Source organism: Podarcis bocagei, assembly GCF_964188305.1.
Source record: "Podarcis bocagei genome assembly, chromosome: 7".
Classification (NCBI taxonomy): Eukaryota; Metazoa; Chordata; class Lepidosauria; order Squamata; family Lacertidae; genus Podarcis; species Podarcis bocagei.
In genome coordinates, this window is record NC_138132.1 from 89,688,975 (window position 1) to 89,708,345 (window position 19,371).

At 44.0% G+C, this 19,371-nt stretch overlaps 1 protein-coding gene across 3 annotated transcripts in view; it reads right to left on the reverse strand.

Annotated features, from left to right (window-relative positions):
* SLC4A5 (solute carrier family 4 member 5) overlaps nt 1–19,371 on the reverse strand; it is an 84,237-nt gene that overhangs the window by 3,392 nt on the left and 61,474 nt on the right. For all 3 annotated transcript variants that reach the window (XM_081200918.1, XM_081200920.1, XM_081200919.1), the window contains 10 exons: nt 16,497–16,558; nt 14,236–14,436; nt 13,195–13,308; nt 11,484–11,645; nt 8,473–8,651; nt 7,811–7,883; nt 7,388–7,456; nt 5,823–5,996; nt 4,710–4,874; nt 966–1,033 (listed from right to left, as the gene is read on the reverse strand). In XM_081200918.1, coding sequence (XP_081057044.1) covers nt 966–1,033; nt 4,710–4,874; nt 5,823–5,996; nt 7,388–7,456; nt 7,811–7,883; nt 8,473–8,651; nt 11,484–11,645; nt 13,195–13,308; nt 14,236–14,436; nt 16,497–16,558 — 1,267 coding nt within the window. The remainder of the gene's footprint in view (nt 1–965; nt 1,034–4,709; nt 4,875–5,822; nt 5,997–7,387; nt 7,457–7,810; nt 7,884–8,472; nt 8,652–11,483; nt 11,646–13,194; nt 13,309–14,235; nt 14,437–16,496; nt 16,559–19,371) is intronic.

The window sequence follows — 19,371 nt, forward strand, 5'->3', positions numbered from 1 at the left end:
TCCTTCACTTAACATTCCTCATACCTCCATTGGCTTGACCTCAGCTGCCTTGCCAATTATTTAATTTATTTACTTATTTACAGCCCACCTTTTCCTTCAAGGAGCTCAAGGTGGTATGCATGGTTCTTCTCCCCCCTTTTCATTTAATCCCCACAACAACTCTGAGGGAGGTTAGGCCGAGAGGCAGTGACTGGCCCAAGGTCACAAGCAGTGAGCTTAATGGCCAAGTGGCAATTTGAACCCTGGTCTCCCAGGTCCTAGTCCAACACTCTAACCTGCACTGCAATAGCCCTCCCTCCCTCCCAAGATGTCTTCCCAGCTGTCAGTTGGTGCAGTAACACTATTTGTGCCCTTGATTTGACTCAGAGCTAAATGGACCAGTTTTTATGTCATGTCACTGAACTTGACTTGAAAACATTAGTTGTTACATGAAATGCTCACATTCCATATTTTTATTATGCCAAACTGTGCTGCAAGACTAGAAGATAGAGGGTTGGGGGCCCTCAGGAAATCTCCACTTGGACATGTTCACCTGGATGAGTTGCTCTCCAATTTGTGTGCTGTTTCAAAGTGCCAAATAAACATTTCATTGTGTAAATCAGTGCCATGACTGCTTAACATTGTAGGGCGTAGAAGTAAGAGATGGCAGAACCCTTTGCAAACTGAAAAGGGATATAGCAATGAGGCATTTAATTGCTAACCCCTTTATAATTGTTAATAATCTTCCTATTCTTAATTCGCCTTTATCAGGATTCCCCCCCCACCAGAACTCAGCCACTGCCATTATAAGAGAACAAGGGTGGTGTTCATACTGAGTTACAGCACCTCTTTTTCTAGAAAAATAGCACTGCCCCTTATAACCCCATCTTCTTCTGCTTTCTGCCCCCCAGATCTGGAGGATTCTCTATTTGCATTTCTTTACGTTAAAGTAGGAAGGCTGTCAGCTGACCAGGTGTGTTGTTTACCTGCGATCCAGGTCTGACCCGTTAGGAGATGCATCAGAACGCAAAACTGCAGCTGGAAGACCTCTTTCCTGCAGAGAAACAGAGATGGCTATGAAACTGTTTCAAGGCAGGGGAGGAGGAAAGCATGAAATGAATAAGAGAGAGGAAGAGCTGCAGAAGGAAAGGCCCAGCTTGTTTCCAACCAAGTTCTCATCACCCATTCCCAAGGTGCCTCCATCCATCACTGACCACTTTCTTGGAAGGAACTGATTAGTGAAAAAGGATTTTGGATTTAATGAAATTTGCATGCCCTGCCCTGCCCTGCCCTCAACCAATTTTAGTAGAACTACGTTCTTCCAATAGTCCTTTAAAAGCAATGGCTTGAAGCCCCCCCCCCAATGCAAAACCCCACCCCACCCTCTGGCCCTGGGAGTGCTTTAGGGCGGGGAGTGTGGGCTCAGTGAGAACATGGCACACCATGAGATTTCTGGGAGCTCATGACCTCTGGGCCCCTGTTGGCACCCCCACTTCCAGAAATTAACACGGGGCACAAGCAATCCCTCTGTGCAAGCCCAACTGAAGTGAGTGTCACCCCTGCTGCTCTGCCCCAGCTCCCACCCCTCTCAACAGGACTCCTGGCAGCTGGTGACCTGTTGGGCAGACTTTGCCCTCAAAGCACCACACTGGTTTGACTCCCACTCTGCTGCCACCGGTAACAGCATCCAAAATCTGCTGCCTCTCACCTTGCTCATGGTAGGGCGGCCTCTGATGACTCCACTGAACTGGAGCCTTCTTGCAGGAAAAAAGTGAAGTGTGTATATCAGACATAGGCATAGTACGGAAGACAGGCATTTACGAGTCCTGAATAACCCAGAACACTGTTCACCTTGGCTCTTCTGAATGCTCTTCAGCTCATCTCAGAGAGGCAGCACGTCGGTTTTTGCATTGCGTTTATCAACTGGCCCTTTCCAAAAAGGTTCACAGGGCGGCTGGTGGGTGATTACTGGCCACAGCTCAGGATCCTTCCCCAAATCCTTTCAAGTGCATAAGGGCCTAACACTATGCATTCCACCCAAGAGCAGGATGAGAGCAGGAAAGGCTGTTCCGCGCAGAGTGCAGAGGGGTGATTAACCCTTTCTCCACCACCCACTGCATCTCCCACCCCCATGCTTTCCCTCCCACTGGGTTTCAAACGCCTCTTTGCCTCCCCAGGAGAAATACAGCTCTGCCCAGGTGATGGATTAACTGCTGAGGAACTGGACAATGGTCTTCTGAGAAGTGTTTTAGTGCAGAACTTCATTTCCTGCAACTAGAAACAAAGGACTCGGCCATCAGTATTACCCAGGATATGCTGCAAAATGCACCTATGAAGTCCTCGTGAGATAAGGCCACAAAACTCATTTGCATTACAGCCCACACAGGAGTTTAGTGTGCGATTGGTGCTGCTCATCCATACAAGCAGCCTACAGGTTCCACATTACATTGCTGGCATCATAATGTCACAGCCTGTATTTCATATGAATTTACTCTTTTCATGGAAAATCTGATAGGAACAGTTTAAAATTAGAAGGGTAAAAAGTACCCATTTGTGATATTCAAATGACCTCATTTGCAATATCCTCTGCCTGGAGGCAGCCCAGGATAGTTTTGCGGCAAGTGTCAGCAACAGAAGAGATCTAAGGTTGTTCTTGAAATCCTGAACATCCCTAGGATCACTGTGAGCCAGCTAAATGCTCATGATATCTCCAAACTGCAAGCTCTAAATGGCAACCTGGAGTATCACTGGGTGTGCCAGGGGCCTTAAAGTGGTGCCTCTGCAGAGCGCTACTGCACCATCATGTGAGCTGGGTATGTTTAGCCTGGAGAAGCCTGGAGAAGAGGAGACTGAGAGGTGAAAGGACAGCCATCTTCAAATAACAAAAGGAAGATGGAACAAACTTGTTTTCTGCTGCTCCAGAGTGCAAACCTCAAACCAAAGGATTTGAGTGACAACAAAGGAGATTCTGACTAAACATTAGGAAAGACTTTGTGATGGCAAGAGCTGTTTGACAGTGGAATTTATCTGAAGAACTGGAGGCAGAGAATATCCTAAAAGCACCCAAATTCTCTGTCTTTCTCCTTATCCACACCCTGCAAACCTGTACACATTACTTCATGCTGCAACGTGAAGTCAAGTTATGTCTCATTCTCTCCATGGGTTAGTGTGATTAGTAACCAACAAAAGATAAAGCCCCACTGAAATGAAGGGGAAATATGCAAGAAGCCCACTCCTCTTCTTGGCCAGTTCCAGTTCAGTTCAGTGGCTCTTGTGTTTCTGGTCAAGCATGTCCAAAGGTTTTGAAGTTGCTGAGTTAGCTGTTAATTTAATATCTGACAGCGCGTGAGCATGTTACTTACTGGAAATGCAATGCATACTGTTTTGGGGTTCAGATGGGACAGGGTCCAGTGGGATGGTTATGACAGAGGGAGTGGGGAGCTTGGGCTGGGAGAAAAGGGGAAAGAGAGACAGTGAACAACTCCAGTGGTGCCGATGGGTTCAGGTTTATCATGGCAGGGCAGACGCAACACTCAACCCAAAGGAAAACACATACAATCTGAGTATTTGGAATACATCGCATCCTCAGATTCATATTAGAAGCTGGGCAGAAAATCAGCCAAGTTACCATGACTTTTCCAAAGCACTTCTCATAATAAATGAAAACTCTTTCACAGGGACTGTAGTAATGTTGTTTCAGTTTGAAAATTTTGGTCACTCAAAAACAAAGTAAAAAACCCCTCACTTTAAAAATAAGAACAAACTTGATAAGAAATTCATTGCCGGGGCACTGAATTGTCATAATGTCTATTATGCTGTTGAATTGTTTATATTGTTGAATTGTTTATATATTTAAATAAGCAAACCAATATTTTTGAGAGAAAGGCATTTTCATGAATGCAATGGGCTGGTGAATTATTCTTTCTTTAAAAAAAAGTTAAATCGCATACATTGAAACATACTAGATCTACATCAGGTCTTGGACCTTCCATTGCTTTGGTTTCTGGTGCTTAAGAGCAGAAGGAGAGCCTGCTGGACCAGCCAGACTGGGCCCATCTAGTCCAGCCACATACTTGTGGGAAACCCGGAAAGAGGACCTGGGCACAAGAGCCTAATGTGGTTTCCTGCAACTGCCGCCAGTTGTGGAGGCAGAGCAGAGCCTTCCTGGCTAGTAACCATTGATAGCCCTTTCCTCCTCCAGGAATTTGTCTCATCCTCTTCTAAAGCCATCCAAGTCGGTGGCCATCCCTGCCTCCTGTAGGAGCAAGTTCCATGATTTAGCTCTGCACTGAGTGAAGAAGCACTTTCTTATGTGGAAATGGTCCAAAGAGGTAGGCACTCCGTAATGCTTCTTTTCAGAGAAGAACTGCTCCGTGCGTTGACTCTAATGAGTGCCAATGCAGACCATTTAATGCAGGGGTCAGCAACCTTTTTCAGCCGTGGGCCGGTCCACTGTCCCTCAGACCTTGTGGGGGACCACATTTTGAAGAAATATATGAATGAATTCCTATGCCCCACAAATAACCCAGGGAAGCATTTTAAATAAAAGCACACATTCTATTCATGTAAAAACATGCTGATTCCTGGACCGTCTGCGGGCCAGATTTAGAAGGTGATTGGGCCAGATCCAACCCCCAGGCCTTAGTTTGCCTACCCATGATTTAATGGGTCTGGCTGGCAAGAAAGAAACACATGTCCCACCACACTGCCCCCAAGCGTCACGGACACACCTCGTCACTGCTATCATCCTCCCCTTTGTTGCCTTTCTTCTTTTTCTTCTTCTTGTCATCCTCCTTCTTCTTATCCTTTTCAGGGATGATGTTATCAATCCATGCGAGGTCATGTTGGGAAAAGACAAGGTCTAGCATCTTCCGGACTAAAATCAAGGCTAAAATCTAAAAGGAGAGGGAGAAAGAGAAAGAGAGAGAAAGGAAAACAAAAAGCCACCAAGACAAGGCTCAAATAATCTAGCATGAAGACTATGAGTTGTTTAGAATTCAAGTACCCAAAGTGCAATGAATGAGATCAAATTTCAGTGAGTTACAGGTTGATTCCTTGCGGGGGCTGATTCTGTGGCAGACCTGGGTTGGTGTAGAAGCAGCAGCAAGAGGAGAACTCCTGGCCATGATACTGGCAGGCCAAATTCTTAGGAGGGGATGCAATTTGGAGTGGGAGTTCATTCATGTTTCTTACTCCTTGCCTGAAATTTCACATGCGGAAGGCACAGAAAGGCTGGTTTTGGGCCTGGCACTTTCCAACTCTTAGGTGGAACTGTTTTTCTTTTGCACCCTGACTCAGACAAAGAGATGGTCTACAGATTAACTGCTCCCCATCCCACAGAAACAGAGATATATTTCTCTCTCTGGACAGAAGCTGGCATTCATTGCTTAATTTCATCCAACAACCTGGAGCCCTGGTTTGGTCTACAACTCCTACCAGTGATGGCTGGGGCTGCTGGGAGTTGTAGTCCAAAACATCTGAAGGGCAATAATTTTTATTGGTTTTATAAATGAACACAAACTGTAATAAAACAAATCTATATAAAGAGATTCTCCGAATCTCAAGACTTCCCCCCATCCCCTCCATGGGGTCTCATTTTAGACATCTACAACTGCATATTCAGCCGTACTCCAATTTTTATATCAAACCATATTGTCCATAATATTTTTACGCTACAAGTGAGTCAAAATCCTGGGAAAGTTGCTTTCTTTAGTAACAAAAGAACTCTGAATAAGACACATTTTGGGCAACAGGTCATTGGCTTTGTGGGTGGATGTGCACTTCTCAGAACCTTCTCCCATTGGGCCCTAGAACAGGAGACAACAGTGACCATAGCTGCCTACCATCACAGGGAAGATTATGGCTGCCACAGTGGATTTCAGGATCCAGAGGACAGCCAGACAGACAATCTGAACCATGGTGAACAGGTGGATTCGCCGCAGAGGGACATGCCTGAGGTAGACGTAGTCAGGCTGGTGTTTGGCTGGCATCAGGAAGAGCTTGCAGCGATCCCAAAACTGTTGGGGGGAAATGGAAGGATTAGTTCTGGGGAGGTGGCCAGTGCTGAGGAGTGGCAAAGATACTGAAGCAATCATTGAAGGTTTCGTTAAATGTTAACAATGTACAGTGGAACTTTGGGTTACGTACCGTCCTCCTTCGGGTAATGAGCTCTGCTGACCCAGAAGTAGATGCCCCTAGTTGCAAACTTTGCCATGGGATGTGAGTGGAAGTCATGCACCAGTGGTGTGGCAGCAGTGGGAGGCCCCATTAGCAAAAGCATGCCTCATGTTAAGAACGGTTTCAGCTTAAGAACGGACCTCCGGAATGAATTAAGTTCATAACCGGAGGTACCACTGTACAAGGATCTGTGCTAAGCACAGAATTTTATAAAGTCCATTTTCTGTGGGCTGCTGTTAGGGTTGGCTCAGATGCAGGTCAGCACTCAAATGCAGAAATGAGCAGGAAGTTTAATTTTTTATTCAAGGAAACAGTAAAGAACGCAGGGAACCCTCAAGGCAGGACCAGCCTCTATAGCACAGTTGCCAGGACTGACGGTTCCTGCTTCCCACTTCCCCCTAAAACAACTCTTCCTCCAGAGGCCACCAACACAGACATAAGCTATGGTGGGAGGGAACTTTGCCTGCTTGGCCTTTTCAGGAATAGGAAGAAGCTGTGTACTGTGATGCTAATTATCTCCATGGCCGGCAACTGCCTTCTTCCTCCCCGGCTCCTTTCCGACATTGTAATATACCACCATATCACGAAGTCTAGCTGGCTGTATATTACTATGTTGGAAAGCAGATATTGCCCAGCCCTAATGCATAGCTCTTCGTGTTCTTGGAGGTAACGGGGGCGGGGGAGGGGCGGGGGAGCCTAATACAGCAAGACAGAACCACTGTCTGCCCTTGACTCTTCCCTCTCGCTCATGCCTGTTGCTTCTTCAGCAGCCCACCATCCCTCCCCTCCTTTGTCTCCTGACTGTCCTCAGTGTCCCACCCCCACCCCCAGAGCTTGTACCTTTGTCTTCTGAGGCTTCCCTAGGGGATTCGCCAGCTGGTGCCTCTCCCCACTCCTCACCAGCCAGCCAGTCCCTGACAGCTTGGTAGTGGGGCTGGCATCAATAGATGGAGCAGCCAGACGCCTGCACCTCAGCAGCAGCCCCACAGACAAGGATCCCCTCGGCTTGGTGCAGTAAGGAGATGGGTTCCCTGAAACAGGTGGGCCTGTGGATGGTGCCTTGCCCATGGGACCTCCAAAAACCCTGTGGAAATGTAGCCTACACTTTTCTGAGCAAACTATTCCATTGCTAAGTAGAAACCTGGCCACTTATGCAATAACCTGAGTGGGTAGATAAAGGTGGTGATTGCCAAAATCATTATGAAGTTGCCAGAACAATTCATGTTCTTACCTGGATGCCATTTAGCGAGGCCACTCCCATGTAGAGGAAGACTCCATACAGCACAGGCATTGGGATGTACTATGGAGAGAGAGAGAGAGACAGAGAGAGAGAGAGAGAGAGAGAAGGCAGGTGAGGCCTCCTCTTTATCAGACATTTCCACAAATGCTTTTGCAAGGGCTGCTAAGGCATGTTCCCTTGATTAATCTGCCTTTAAAATGATGAATCACTGAAGGCTGAAACAATATGAATGCTCACTTGTGAGTAAGATCTTTTGAACACGGCAGGATTTATATCTGAGTAAATATATATAGGGCTGAACTGAAATTAATCTGATGTAGATGTTGAGATTGGACCAAAGCTTTGGATAAAAATAAGAAACCACATGCTAAACCTATGCTGAAGATGATGACAAAAATCTCTGGAATGTGTTACCTTTAGAATAGGAGCCAGGAAGACAGAAATCCCAGTCAGAACAAAGACAATGATTCCCGTGATTCTCTGCTCCCTGAAAAAGAACAGAAGCAGTGAAATTGAAGATTCAACTGTTACCACATTCTCTGTTTGTGGTTACAGCAAAGCTCCATGAATGTTGACTTGGAGAGCATTCAGTGGAGCTTACCTCCAGGTAAGCGTGCACAGGATAAAGCCTAAAATTATTGCGATGCTCTACTAGAGGTCATTACTGTGCATGGATTGGTTCCTCCCATGCCTAGCATAAGTGCTGTTAAGAGTGTCTGTTGGTGTATGGCTGAGAAATGATCTACAAATTTAGTAACAAACAAACAAACAAACAAACAAACATTGTTGTACTGTTGACTCGAATGGCAGAACTGCATAGGATTCTGATTACATTATGCTGATGGCCAGTTTTAGTGGCTGCTGGCAAAACAGGACCACTGAATTAAGATCTAAGCAAGGTGAACAGGAGGCAGCCAGAAACACAGTCTGGTGAACTGCAAGATGTGTAACAGGCCTGCTATAATAATATGCCCCCCCCAAAACCCTCATGGTCAAGGAGGAACTTATGTAGAGCACTGTTACATTGCACTTCTATTCGCAACTGCCCTTTACAGGTGAGTTCAAGGAACCCTCACCTCACTCCCAGGAACTGAGGCTGCTCTCCTGGTGCACTGGTCTCTGTCTCCATCTTTAAGCTGTCAATGTGTGCGATGGAAATGACTGTGGCTGCTACATACCATGGTAGCCCCATGAATGAGCAGACCGCCATAAGGATGCCCACCCAAAAGAGGTCCAGATGATAGCCTGCTGCTTTCTGAAACAAAAGGACACACCGTTTTCATAGAAGGAAATGGATTCTACCTCTTTAGCCAAATAAGCTCTCAATATACCCAACACATTAGAACTAGGATTTGTGGAGGATGCTGGGACCCTAAGGCTAAGCATTTGTAACAACTTATCTGTTTGAAAAACTAGAGAAATTAAGGCACAGCCAGAAGTATAGTCAGGTATAACAATGGGCCGGTGGAAAAAAGAGCTGTGATAACTCCTGTCTGCTTCAAAGTGGCAGAGAATCTGTTTTGAATACAGAAGGTTTAATCTCAGGCATCTCCAGGGAAAGCTGAGAACAATACACAGGACACACAAAAGGGAATGCCAGACCCAACCTCTAAAGGGTCAGCTGAGCCACAAAATTGGGCTGGAGCAAAAGAAAATGTATGGATTGCTATTAAAATTCATATAAAACAGAATTCAAGTTTAATCTTCCCCAAAATTTAAAGATACATAAACAATGAATGAAATTTCTAAAATGCAATAATTATAAGGTAAAACATAAAGCTAAAGGACCCTTGGACAGCTAAGTCCAGTCAAAGGTGACTATGGGGTTGCAGCGCTCATCTCGCTTTCAGGCCGAGGGAGCTGACGTTTGTCCACAGACAGTTTTCAGGGCCATGTGGCCTGCAAGACTAAACCACTTCTGGCGCAACTGAACACCGTGATGGAAACCAGAGCGCATGGAAACGCCATTTACCTTCCCACCACAGCAACATCTACTTGCACTGGCATGCTTTCGAACTGCTAGGTTGGCAGAAGCTGGGACAGAACAACGAGAGCTCACTCTGTCACAGGGATTTGAACCACTGACCTAATTGGCAAGTCCAAGAGGCTCAGTAGTTTAGACCACAGCGCCACCCATGTCCCTAATAATTATAAACACAGAAATGATAAAATGAATGCTGCTGGCCATGGGCACTTCAACCCACAAGGGGTCTTCCTCAGCAGCCAATAAATAAATAAATTACAGAGGTGTTGCCAGAAGTAAACATTTGACTGATCTAAACAGATACGGTGAGCTGACCAATTGTTCTACCAAATAATTCTGCATGCATGGGAAGCCTGGAGATGAATGGATTGATAGAGAACAGGAATTTTTCTATTGCCCAATCATGTATATTTTGAGGGTATTCTCCAGGGTTCTGAATATCAATTGTCACCCACTCACAAGTACAGTATTCATCATGGGTTGTATTTTAGAAATTTCATTCATTTTTTTAAATGTATGTTTATATTTTCAGATTAACTTTCAGATTAAAGTTGAATTCTATGTTATATAAATCTTAGCAGCATTCCATACACATCCTTTTGCTCACACCCAGTTTTCTGTCAGGTTGTTGTTGTTCCTGTGTCAAACCTGGGGAGCATGGAATCTTTATGCAAACTTGCGGATAAATGATCAAAGAGATTAATACGTAGAAGGGGAAATGTTTCCCTGGAGGCAATGGGACTACTGAGAGGGGCGTTAAGAGCCAAGGGGTGCTGGAGGTCTAATGACTATCCAACTTTGAAAAATTGGCATCACTGGATCAATCCATCAATGTTGTTGCATAGTTTTAATTGGATTTTGCATAACTTCACAATTAATTGTAAGGGAAGATTATTCATTGCATTTATATCTCACCTTTTCTCCAATGAGCTCAAGGTGGTACACATGGTTTTGTTAGGAGCGTCCTACTCATGTGTAGGACCCTGGCAGAGACACATGCCCAACTGGCATGTTCTCTCCCTCCTGGTCGGTTGTTTGGGAGCTTCAAAAGCTTCCTCCAACCTGAACATCACAGCGACTGATGCCAAAAGGCATTAGCACACTTAGGGATTTGCAGAGTATTCAGTTTGCCTAACAGAACCAACAACACAGCATTTTGGCTAATCTACTTTATTTACATATAATGCACTTGGAGCATCGTGCTTTAGCTCCTTCCTCTTTCTCATCAGACAGCAGAGAGAGAAAGAACAAAGGACAATAGTCCCACTTCAGGGAACACAGTGATACCAAAACATCCTGTCTCCGTCACTTCCCACACTGTGGAATGAAAACACACACCGTCATGTGATAGACAACAATCCCATGACTGCAGACACGGGGAATGAATCTCCAACAGGTTTCACCCCCCCGCCCATTTAGTCCCCCTGACAACCCTGTGAGGTAGGTTAGGCTGAGAGGCAGTGACTGGCCCTGAAGTGATTTATAGGACGGCTGAGAGGGAATTGAAACCCTGGTCTGGCACTCTTAACACCACACTGACAACTTCTACTTCTAGACTCCACAAAGATTCCTGGGATAGTGAGACTCTTAATCCCAGGGCCAGAGGTTCAAGCTTCACATTGGGCAAAAGAATCCTGCACTGCAGGGGGTTGGACTAGATGACCCTTTGGGTCCCTTCCAGCTCTACAGTTCTTTGAATCTATGAATTTTATTATCTTTCTTAGTCGGTTGTGCAAACTGCTGTTCTGAATAATGCTTTTTATAGGGAAGGAGGGAGTGGAGATGAGTTTATGGAACCAAGGGGGCAGTGGCCCCCAAATATTTGGGAGCCACTGGTATAGACAACACTGAGCCAGATGGAGAAATGGTCTGACTTTGGATAAGGCTAAGTTCTATGTTCCTGGCCTTGCATACTGATCCTATCCCTTTCCTTTTCCAAATGAGTGGGCCTTTGAACTCCATGCCCACCAGGGCTCCATCATCAACGCCTTCTTCCAGGTTTCACAGCAGACAGTTTTCTCTCTCTCAGTGGGTTCAGTATTGGTGAACACCCAAGTTGCAAGGCAAGGCAAGGCAAGGAAAGGAAAGGAAAGCAAAGCATACCCGGAGCTTGTGCTCCTTCCTGTTCACTATGACAGCTGTAATTTGCTGGTCCATGAAGATCAGGATGGTGACCAAGAGAGCGGGGAGCGCGCTGGCCAAGTAGATCCACCAGGGATTCTTGCCAAATGGGAACACAAACCATCCACGGTCTAAGCGAGTGGGCTGTAAAGGCAGTTCAAGGGTAGAAGGTTACCTATCACCACATTACGAGTATGGCGGCAGGAGCCCTACATTTCTTGTATGCTGCCTCACAGCACAGGTCTCTCACTTCAGATTTCAACATCAAAAGTGCTCAAATGGAAAGCAGAAATGTAGTTGGACAGGGGAAGCCCAAGAGCACATGATATGGTGGTGGGATGGAGGGGCTGTTAGATGGCCCATGCAGGCCTATACAGTATCTTAAGACATATTGAAACAAACAATAAGAAAGGTTGAAATGAATTGATTACTTCAGTGCAAATTTATCAGGGGTAAGGTGGAGGCACCGGGGCTATGGGCATGGGCAAGAAAATACTTGATTTGCACAAATTAAGTGAACCAAAAACATTGCTATCCCTGGAAATTCTTCTTTTTCTGAATTCAGCAGTGCAGTTCTCCAGCCAAATAACATGCACAGAAATATACATATTAGGGGAAAGTGTGGACAGAAAGGCAGGTAGCCGAGAAAACAGAATAAAGGTATGTATTATGCTTGGGGAATGTGTATACTGGGCAAGATTGCATTAAAATGTGTGTATGAAATGAAATAGGAATGCAGCCAATTTTTAATGAGGACTTCTTCAAAAATGGAAATTGATGTGGAAATGTGAAGAACTAAATTTAACATTAGAAAAATGGAACCGCAAAAAAACGAAATTGACTAATTCATCCAGTTCTAGTTGGGGCAAGTTGGCGTTTTGATCTGATCTACCTCTATGATGGTCTCATTCATTGCTTTTACCTTAAAATCTGTAGGCACTTGTAGTTTTGGAGTATTCAGTCCAAAAAGACAATCAAGACCAACAAACATTAGTATGGACATGAAGATAGAGAAATCACTAATAAGCTTTCGGAGCTGGAAAAGGAGCAAAGGGAGAGAAGACATACCAGAAAGAAAGCAGAAAGGGGCCGTGTGAGAACATCCAATAAGAGAGAAAGAAAAGATTTCAGTTAAGAAATTGTTTTAAAACAAACAAGCAAATTCTTATTCTACTTTGAAGGGAGAGAGAACCATGATTTATGGATATTCGTTACAATACATTTTTCAGCATACTGGGGTCCAGATCATTCTGCCCTCCCCCATCCCTTTCAAGCACAACTTGCTTTGCAGGCTCCGAGTTCAGCATTGTCTGAGACACTGAAAATCCTACATGCAACTCTCAGTCCTTGATCTTTTAAATCTGACACCGCTGCCCTCTTGTCTTCTGTTCTGCATGTGCACTATCATCATGGTTGTGGCGCCCAGTGGTGTCCCTCTCGGCTTGGTGCCATGTGTGTGGAACTGGACGCGTTGCCCTAAATCTGCCTCTGGCTTGAGGTTACCCCATTCCTGAGATATACCAGTTCACTTTGACCGTTGGTTGTTGTTCAAGTAACTGGGCCGGCCAACCACAAAGCAGTAACAAAACCTTGAGGCTACACAGAGAAGTTTTTGGAAGCAAGCAAGCAAAGGGGTGGAGCAGAGAGGCATTAGGAGATAAGAGCACATCAAAACCCACAAGGGAATCCGAACCTTAATTATACTGGGCACATGCAATTTGGGAGTTTCCAGTCCCAGACAGGCATCTATTCCACAGAAGAACAGGATGGAGAAGACAATGGAAAAATCAGCAATCAGGGCCCTGACCTAAAAAAAGAGGAGACAGGGTTTGGAAGGAAAAGGCAAATGAAGTGGAGTGATGACACAGAGGGACCCTTGGCATCATTTTTGCTGCCACGCAGGTAAGCAGGAAGGGAAGCCATCTGCAGGTTTGCAGCTTCTGAGAGCTAGATGAGCAGACACACAGAGGTTTCAAGCTCAGGCTGGTTAAAGCAACTGGTTCACACCTCATTTTATTTCAGTTTCACACCCCATTGGCTCAGAAGAAATCATTGCCTTTTTTCTGTATAAATGTGCCTTCTCTTAGAGTTGGAAGTGCTTTTTCTTACTAAATTTGTGCAACTGTTTTAAACTGTTTGTAACCCTGCTTAGGGTCAAGGGCAGGCAAATAGATAAAAATAAAAATAAACATAAACATAATACAATTGTACCCACCTTGAACTAGTTGGGGGGGGAGTGTTGGATAGAACTGATTAACATGTAGCCCATAGATTTTTGGGGGACCCGAACTGTTTTCCTCCTACTGAGACTCTTAATCTCTGGGTCATGGGTTTGAGCCCCATGTTGGGCAAAAGGATTCCTGCACCGGACCCTCGGGATCCCTTCCAACTCTACACTTCTATGATCAATTGCCCCCCTCCCAGACAAGAACCCTTTGACCTAGTTCTGTGCCCCCTGGCAGAGCTCACTGCTGGATTCAGGCTTGGATGCATGTCACTTTCCTGATAGTACTTCCAGCAGATAAGCTTGCATTTTGTGATTGAAAAGTTTTGCTTTTGGAGTATAGAGCTGTCTTCCCCAACTTGTTGCCCTCCAGATGTTTTGGATTACTATTCCCATCAGCTTCCAGCCATCTTATCAGTGCTAGCTGGGGCTGATGGAAGTTGTAGTCCAATACACTGGAGGGCACCAGGTTGGGGAAGGCTAGTTGAGAGGATCTGTGGTTTTACTTACCTTTGTAGGAAAGTAGCGACTGAACTTGAATTTTTTCAGAGTCAAAGTCATGGAATAAGTCCCAAAGAAGAGAATGAAAGACATGAGGGCCAGGTCAGGGACGAATTTGCAGGACTTCCCCACCAGACTTCCTCCATATTTCAGACATTCCTTTTTGCTCAGCTGGGTCCAGTCCAGAGCTGTTACATTAATAGGATTGTACTTGAAAGAGGGAAGAAAACAAACCACAGTATTTTTAGGATGCTAAACAATAATTTGTTTTCATTGTCAAGTAAAATGCTGTTGGTCTTAAAAGGCACAAATCTCTTGAATTTAGAAGATTAACTATGTTCCTAATCACTGTCCTGTCTGAAAAGCATCAGGGGGAAGTGTAGAGTATACAGTAGAAAATGAAATATTAGTAGTAGCAGAATTGACAGGTAATACAGTTTTTCAAGGTTGCACAAAGTTATTTTGAAACATTTGTTTTGCTTTGTACAGTGTTTTAATTCTTATTTATTTTATTTTACATTTCTTACTGGATTATTTTAACTTCATAATAAAGTCTTGAAAATTGAAGAAAAGTTATTTTGAAGATTATCACAATTAACATTCACAGCCTCTTCAACAACTTTGACCTATCTAAAAACATTTTGGATTGCTCTGATTTATATGAGCAATCATACTCCACTCCTTTGCCATTTGTAATCAATGAAATAACACTACCAAATCCCATGGAAAAAAGCAGCTACAGGGTTCGAAGGCAGATAAAGGGTGAAGAATCCACTCTAGCAATGCAAAATACCCACTAGGTGGCAGCAGTCATCGCTGTTCAACTAGGTACCTGGAAATTTTGGTTGATTCACAGCACAGTTCTATGATTTAAACAACTTCGCAGGTGTGCTCAAGGGAGTTTGCTCCTGTGCTTGCCTCTGGCTACCTGACGTGCTTGTACTTGATGGGAAATTTTAATTATGCCATCCTAGCTGGGGCTGATGAGCATTGTAGTCTAAAACATCTGGGGAGCGGGGACTTAATCAAATCTTTTTTCCTCAGCCTAATCTACATGCTTTGTAGATTCACCTTGATATAAAAAAGGTAAAGGTAAAGGACCCCTGACAGTTATGTCTAGTTGCAGATGACTCTGGGGTTGTGGCGCTTATCTCGCTTTATAGGCCGAGGGAGCCGGCGTTTGTCTGCAGACAGTTTTTCTGGGTCTTGTGGCCAGCATGACTAAGCCGCTTCTGGCACAATGGAACACCAAAACCAGAGCAGCGCACAGAAACACCATTTACCGTACCCTTCCCTATTTATCTACTTGCACTTTGATGTGCTTTCAAAATGCTAGGTTGGCAGGAGCCGGGATAGAACAATGGGAGCTCACCCCGTCGCAGGGATTCGAACTGCTGACCTTCTGATCGGCAAACCCAAGCGGCTCAGTGGTTTAGACCACAGCGCCACTCGCATCCCTCACCCTGATATAGGGAGCATTTAATCTTATATAGAATATGCATGTCTGTTTTGCTGTGTCAGGGCTGTTCCCAATGTCTTGCTTGTCCTTTGAAAACACTGGTCAGAAAGTGAAAAAGAAATGGCTGAATTCTCCCTTCTTTTATTCGTTTACTTCTTAATAGATTTCTTTACTGCCCTTCACCAAAAATGGCTGCAGGGGCCATAAATAAGATTTTTTTAAAAAGACAATAAGCAAAGCATTAACATGGTTCTCATAAATTAATTAAAATGTAATTAGCATCATCATTCAAATGACAAACCATCAGCCTCTGAAAGCCTGACTAAAAAAGGTATGTCTTCACTTGGCATTCAGGAGAATTATAGAATCATAGTATCGTAAAGTTGGAAGGGACCTGAAGGGTCATCTAGTCCAACCCCCCTGCAATCTCAGCTAAAGCATATAAACAGAATATAAACATGAGAGGGAGGCCATTCAATGGGCACAGAGCCACCACGGAAAAGGCTCTTCTGCTCCACCCCTTTGACACACAGACCACCGGAGAGCCTCCTCCTCTGATCTTAGTGCCTGAGCAGTTCAATGCAAGACTTGAATGTCAACAGAAACATGCTGAACCTGGTTATTGTTGAGATGTCAGAAAATAAAGTTTTATAAATGCAAGCAAAGAGTTCTATCTTCATGGAAGTAGCCCTGATTCCACTGGCTTTATCTAATTTTGCCTACTCTATGGAGTTAGGTAAAACATGTAAACAAATATGCAAGCAGCAGTTGGGAGGGGAGGCAGAGTAGAAAATAAATCCCAGCTACTTACCACAGAAATGTTAGTGTTGTTTGGGGCCAGTGGAACTGAAGCATTGAACAATGTTGTATTCACTGCAGAAAAGGAGTTAGTTAAGATTTTAAAAATATATATATTAAAGAAAAAGTCTCACTCCAGATATGAAATCTTGCTTAACAAGCCACTGTTCTCTCCACTGGCTTGAACTGTTTCGAATAATCCCTATTTTATAGGCAAAGCAGAAGCACAATCCGTATTCAGTTACAAATTCCAGGGTGAGATCCAGAATCTCCAGTCAGTTGCATGATGAGGCATGAAGCTTGAAACATTGACAAAACTCTGACCAAATTTGGGGATGCAATTACAGATTCTTTATGGTGGGTTAACAAGGAAATGCCTTTCTGCCTGAATGAGGTTTGGCAAGTTGGAGGACAAATGCCCTGGTTCTAACTCCAGCAGAAACTTCTCCCTGATTAACATAATGTGTGGCCTTCCAATTTGGCTTCAGGGGTGACTTCAAAAAGCCAAATTAGATGCCTCCCAGATACCCAAGGTGTCTTTTGGCGCATATTGACCTTATATAATAGCTACTGCTCAAGAGACTACATGGCTGAGAGGCAATGGTCCAATTCAGATCAACCCGGAGGACAGGATCTACAACTGCACGGAAAACTCTCCATCTTGGAAGAGGCAGCGACTGATCCTTATTTGATCCCATATTTGCTTCCAGACATCCTGGCTGCCAAGCAAGGCTGTCTACAAAAATGCAACTATCTCAAAAATAAAGAGCCATTTACAACAGAGAGCCAGTGTAATGTGATGGTGATATTGCTGAGCCTTCATCTACCTGGTGCCATTCCAGCTGCAGCTGGTGGGAATTATAGCCTAATAATAATAATAATAATAATAATAATAATAATAATAATAATAATAAAATTTATTTATACCCCACCCATCTGGCTGGGCTTCCCCAGCCACTCTGGGCGGCTTCCAAAAGAATATTGAAATACTATGATACATCAAACATTAAAAGCTTCCTGAAACAGGGCTGCCTTCAGATGTCTTCTAAAAGCCTGGTAGTTGTTGTTCTCTTTGGCATCTGGTGGGAGGGCGTTCCACAGGGAAGGCGCCACTAAAACATCTGGAGGGAACCAGACTGTTTAGTTCAAATCCCAACTCAACCAAGATGATCACTGGATAATCTTGGGCCAGTCTTGATTTCCGAGTAAGCTACTAAGTTGAGGTGTGGGGGTGCCACGCATGTTGGCGAACTATTTGAAGCCTAGCCCATTGGAACACACACAGTCACATTTTGAGAAGGTTGCAGTTCAAAACAGACAAGATACTCACCTGTTATGAGATGGGAGAAAGTGGCAGGAAGAACTGACCAGATGGCTTGCTCATAATCAAGACTTATAACTTATTTTTATTTTAACTTTTTTTTAATTAAAAAAATACCACATAAATATGACTTTTGTACTTTGCTAGGTTGCATTCTTTGGTACAAACCTTTTATATTCTGGAATTATTGTCCTAAGACAAGAGATGGAGTAGAAATTTGTTTTCGTTTACATTCTGACGCAAACTCACCTAACTCACACTCCCCAAACTAGCTTGCGAACTGAAACAGTTCACAATGCAAATTTTGGAATGCAGCTTGCAAAAAAAAGGGCATAAAAAGCTTATGTTAACAGAAGGTGCATGTACACATTAGTGAAAGGAACCAAAGAAAAAGAAAAATTGGGCAAAATTGTGTACAAAAATGTCTATGTTTAGGAGAAAAGTGCATGAAAATGCATATAATTTTCCTCTGTAGTTTTTTATTGTAAAATGATACAGAAATAGGAACTGAAGTTAAGATTGGAAGCAGGAGAAACTGAATTTAACAGGTCCCTCAATCCCTACTGAAGGCCACCACTGTGGCAAATACAAATAGAAAACACCCAGCCCCCCTCCAAAATTTGTGGTCAGTGGGTAGCAGCTTCTTCAGGAAGCGTTCTTCATCTGCCGTCCTGGATTCTCACTGCAAGAAAGAGGGTTCTCTGGATCCTTTCCCACCCACCTTTTCCAGAAGAAAACAGAGAAAAAGCAGGCCACCTTTCAGGGAAAATATGAAGAGAAATTCCAAATAAGCAGCACTGAAACCAAAACAATCCTTATAATACTACTCCAGAATTTCATACTAAGGGATCTCAAAAGATGTGCTTTTGCAAATAGTAGTGAAGTCCAGAACAAGTCAGCATTATCCTTACAGGTTTACAGATGTGCTCTATCTGCTTCAGCTTGGTCAGGTAAACGGGTGCCTTGAAGGAGCTGCGTGGCCAATAAAGGCAGCAGGTTGACTCACCGACGTCTCCTTCATTGGACTCTCTCACCCCCACTGAGCTTATAGAGATCAGACCTCAAGCAGCCAGGATCTCTTCTTGGAAAGCCTCCTTGTTTTGGGGACTGCAAATATTTAATTCATCTCTGCTCAGGATTCCAGAATGATAATAGTGGGGGGAAGGAAAACATGTGGCTGAAAATAACTCTTATCAGCCTGAACGAGCCCCAACATGAGCAATTTTGTGCAGAAATGTGTGTTTGGTTTTGATCACTGGGTCAACTAAGCCAAGCTGTGGTACTGCATTATCTCAGTGATAATGAATCTTTCCAGTGGAGGACAACATTAAAGGAGTTAATGAAGGAGAAGTGATTGCTGGGTTAGAATCAGAGTTTTCGGTACTATTGGGTCATAACACTCCACTGCTGAAGAAAAGCAAAATAAGACCAAGCAGAGAACAGAGAAAATCACTGTTATTCATTCCAGATTCCTTTATGGGGTTACAACAAAGTTTCTCTCCACAACTGTCAGTTTTTTCCAGGACCAGACATATTTTGTGATTTCCAGTAGCTTAAAAAGTGATTG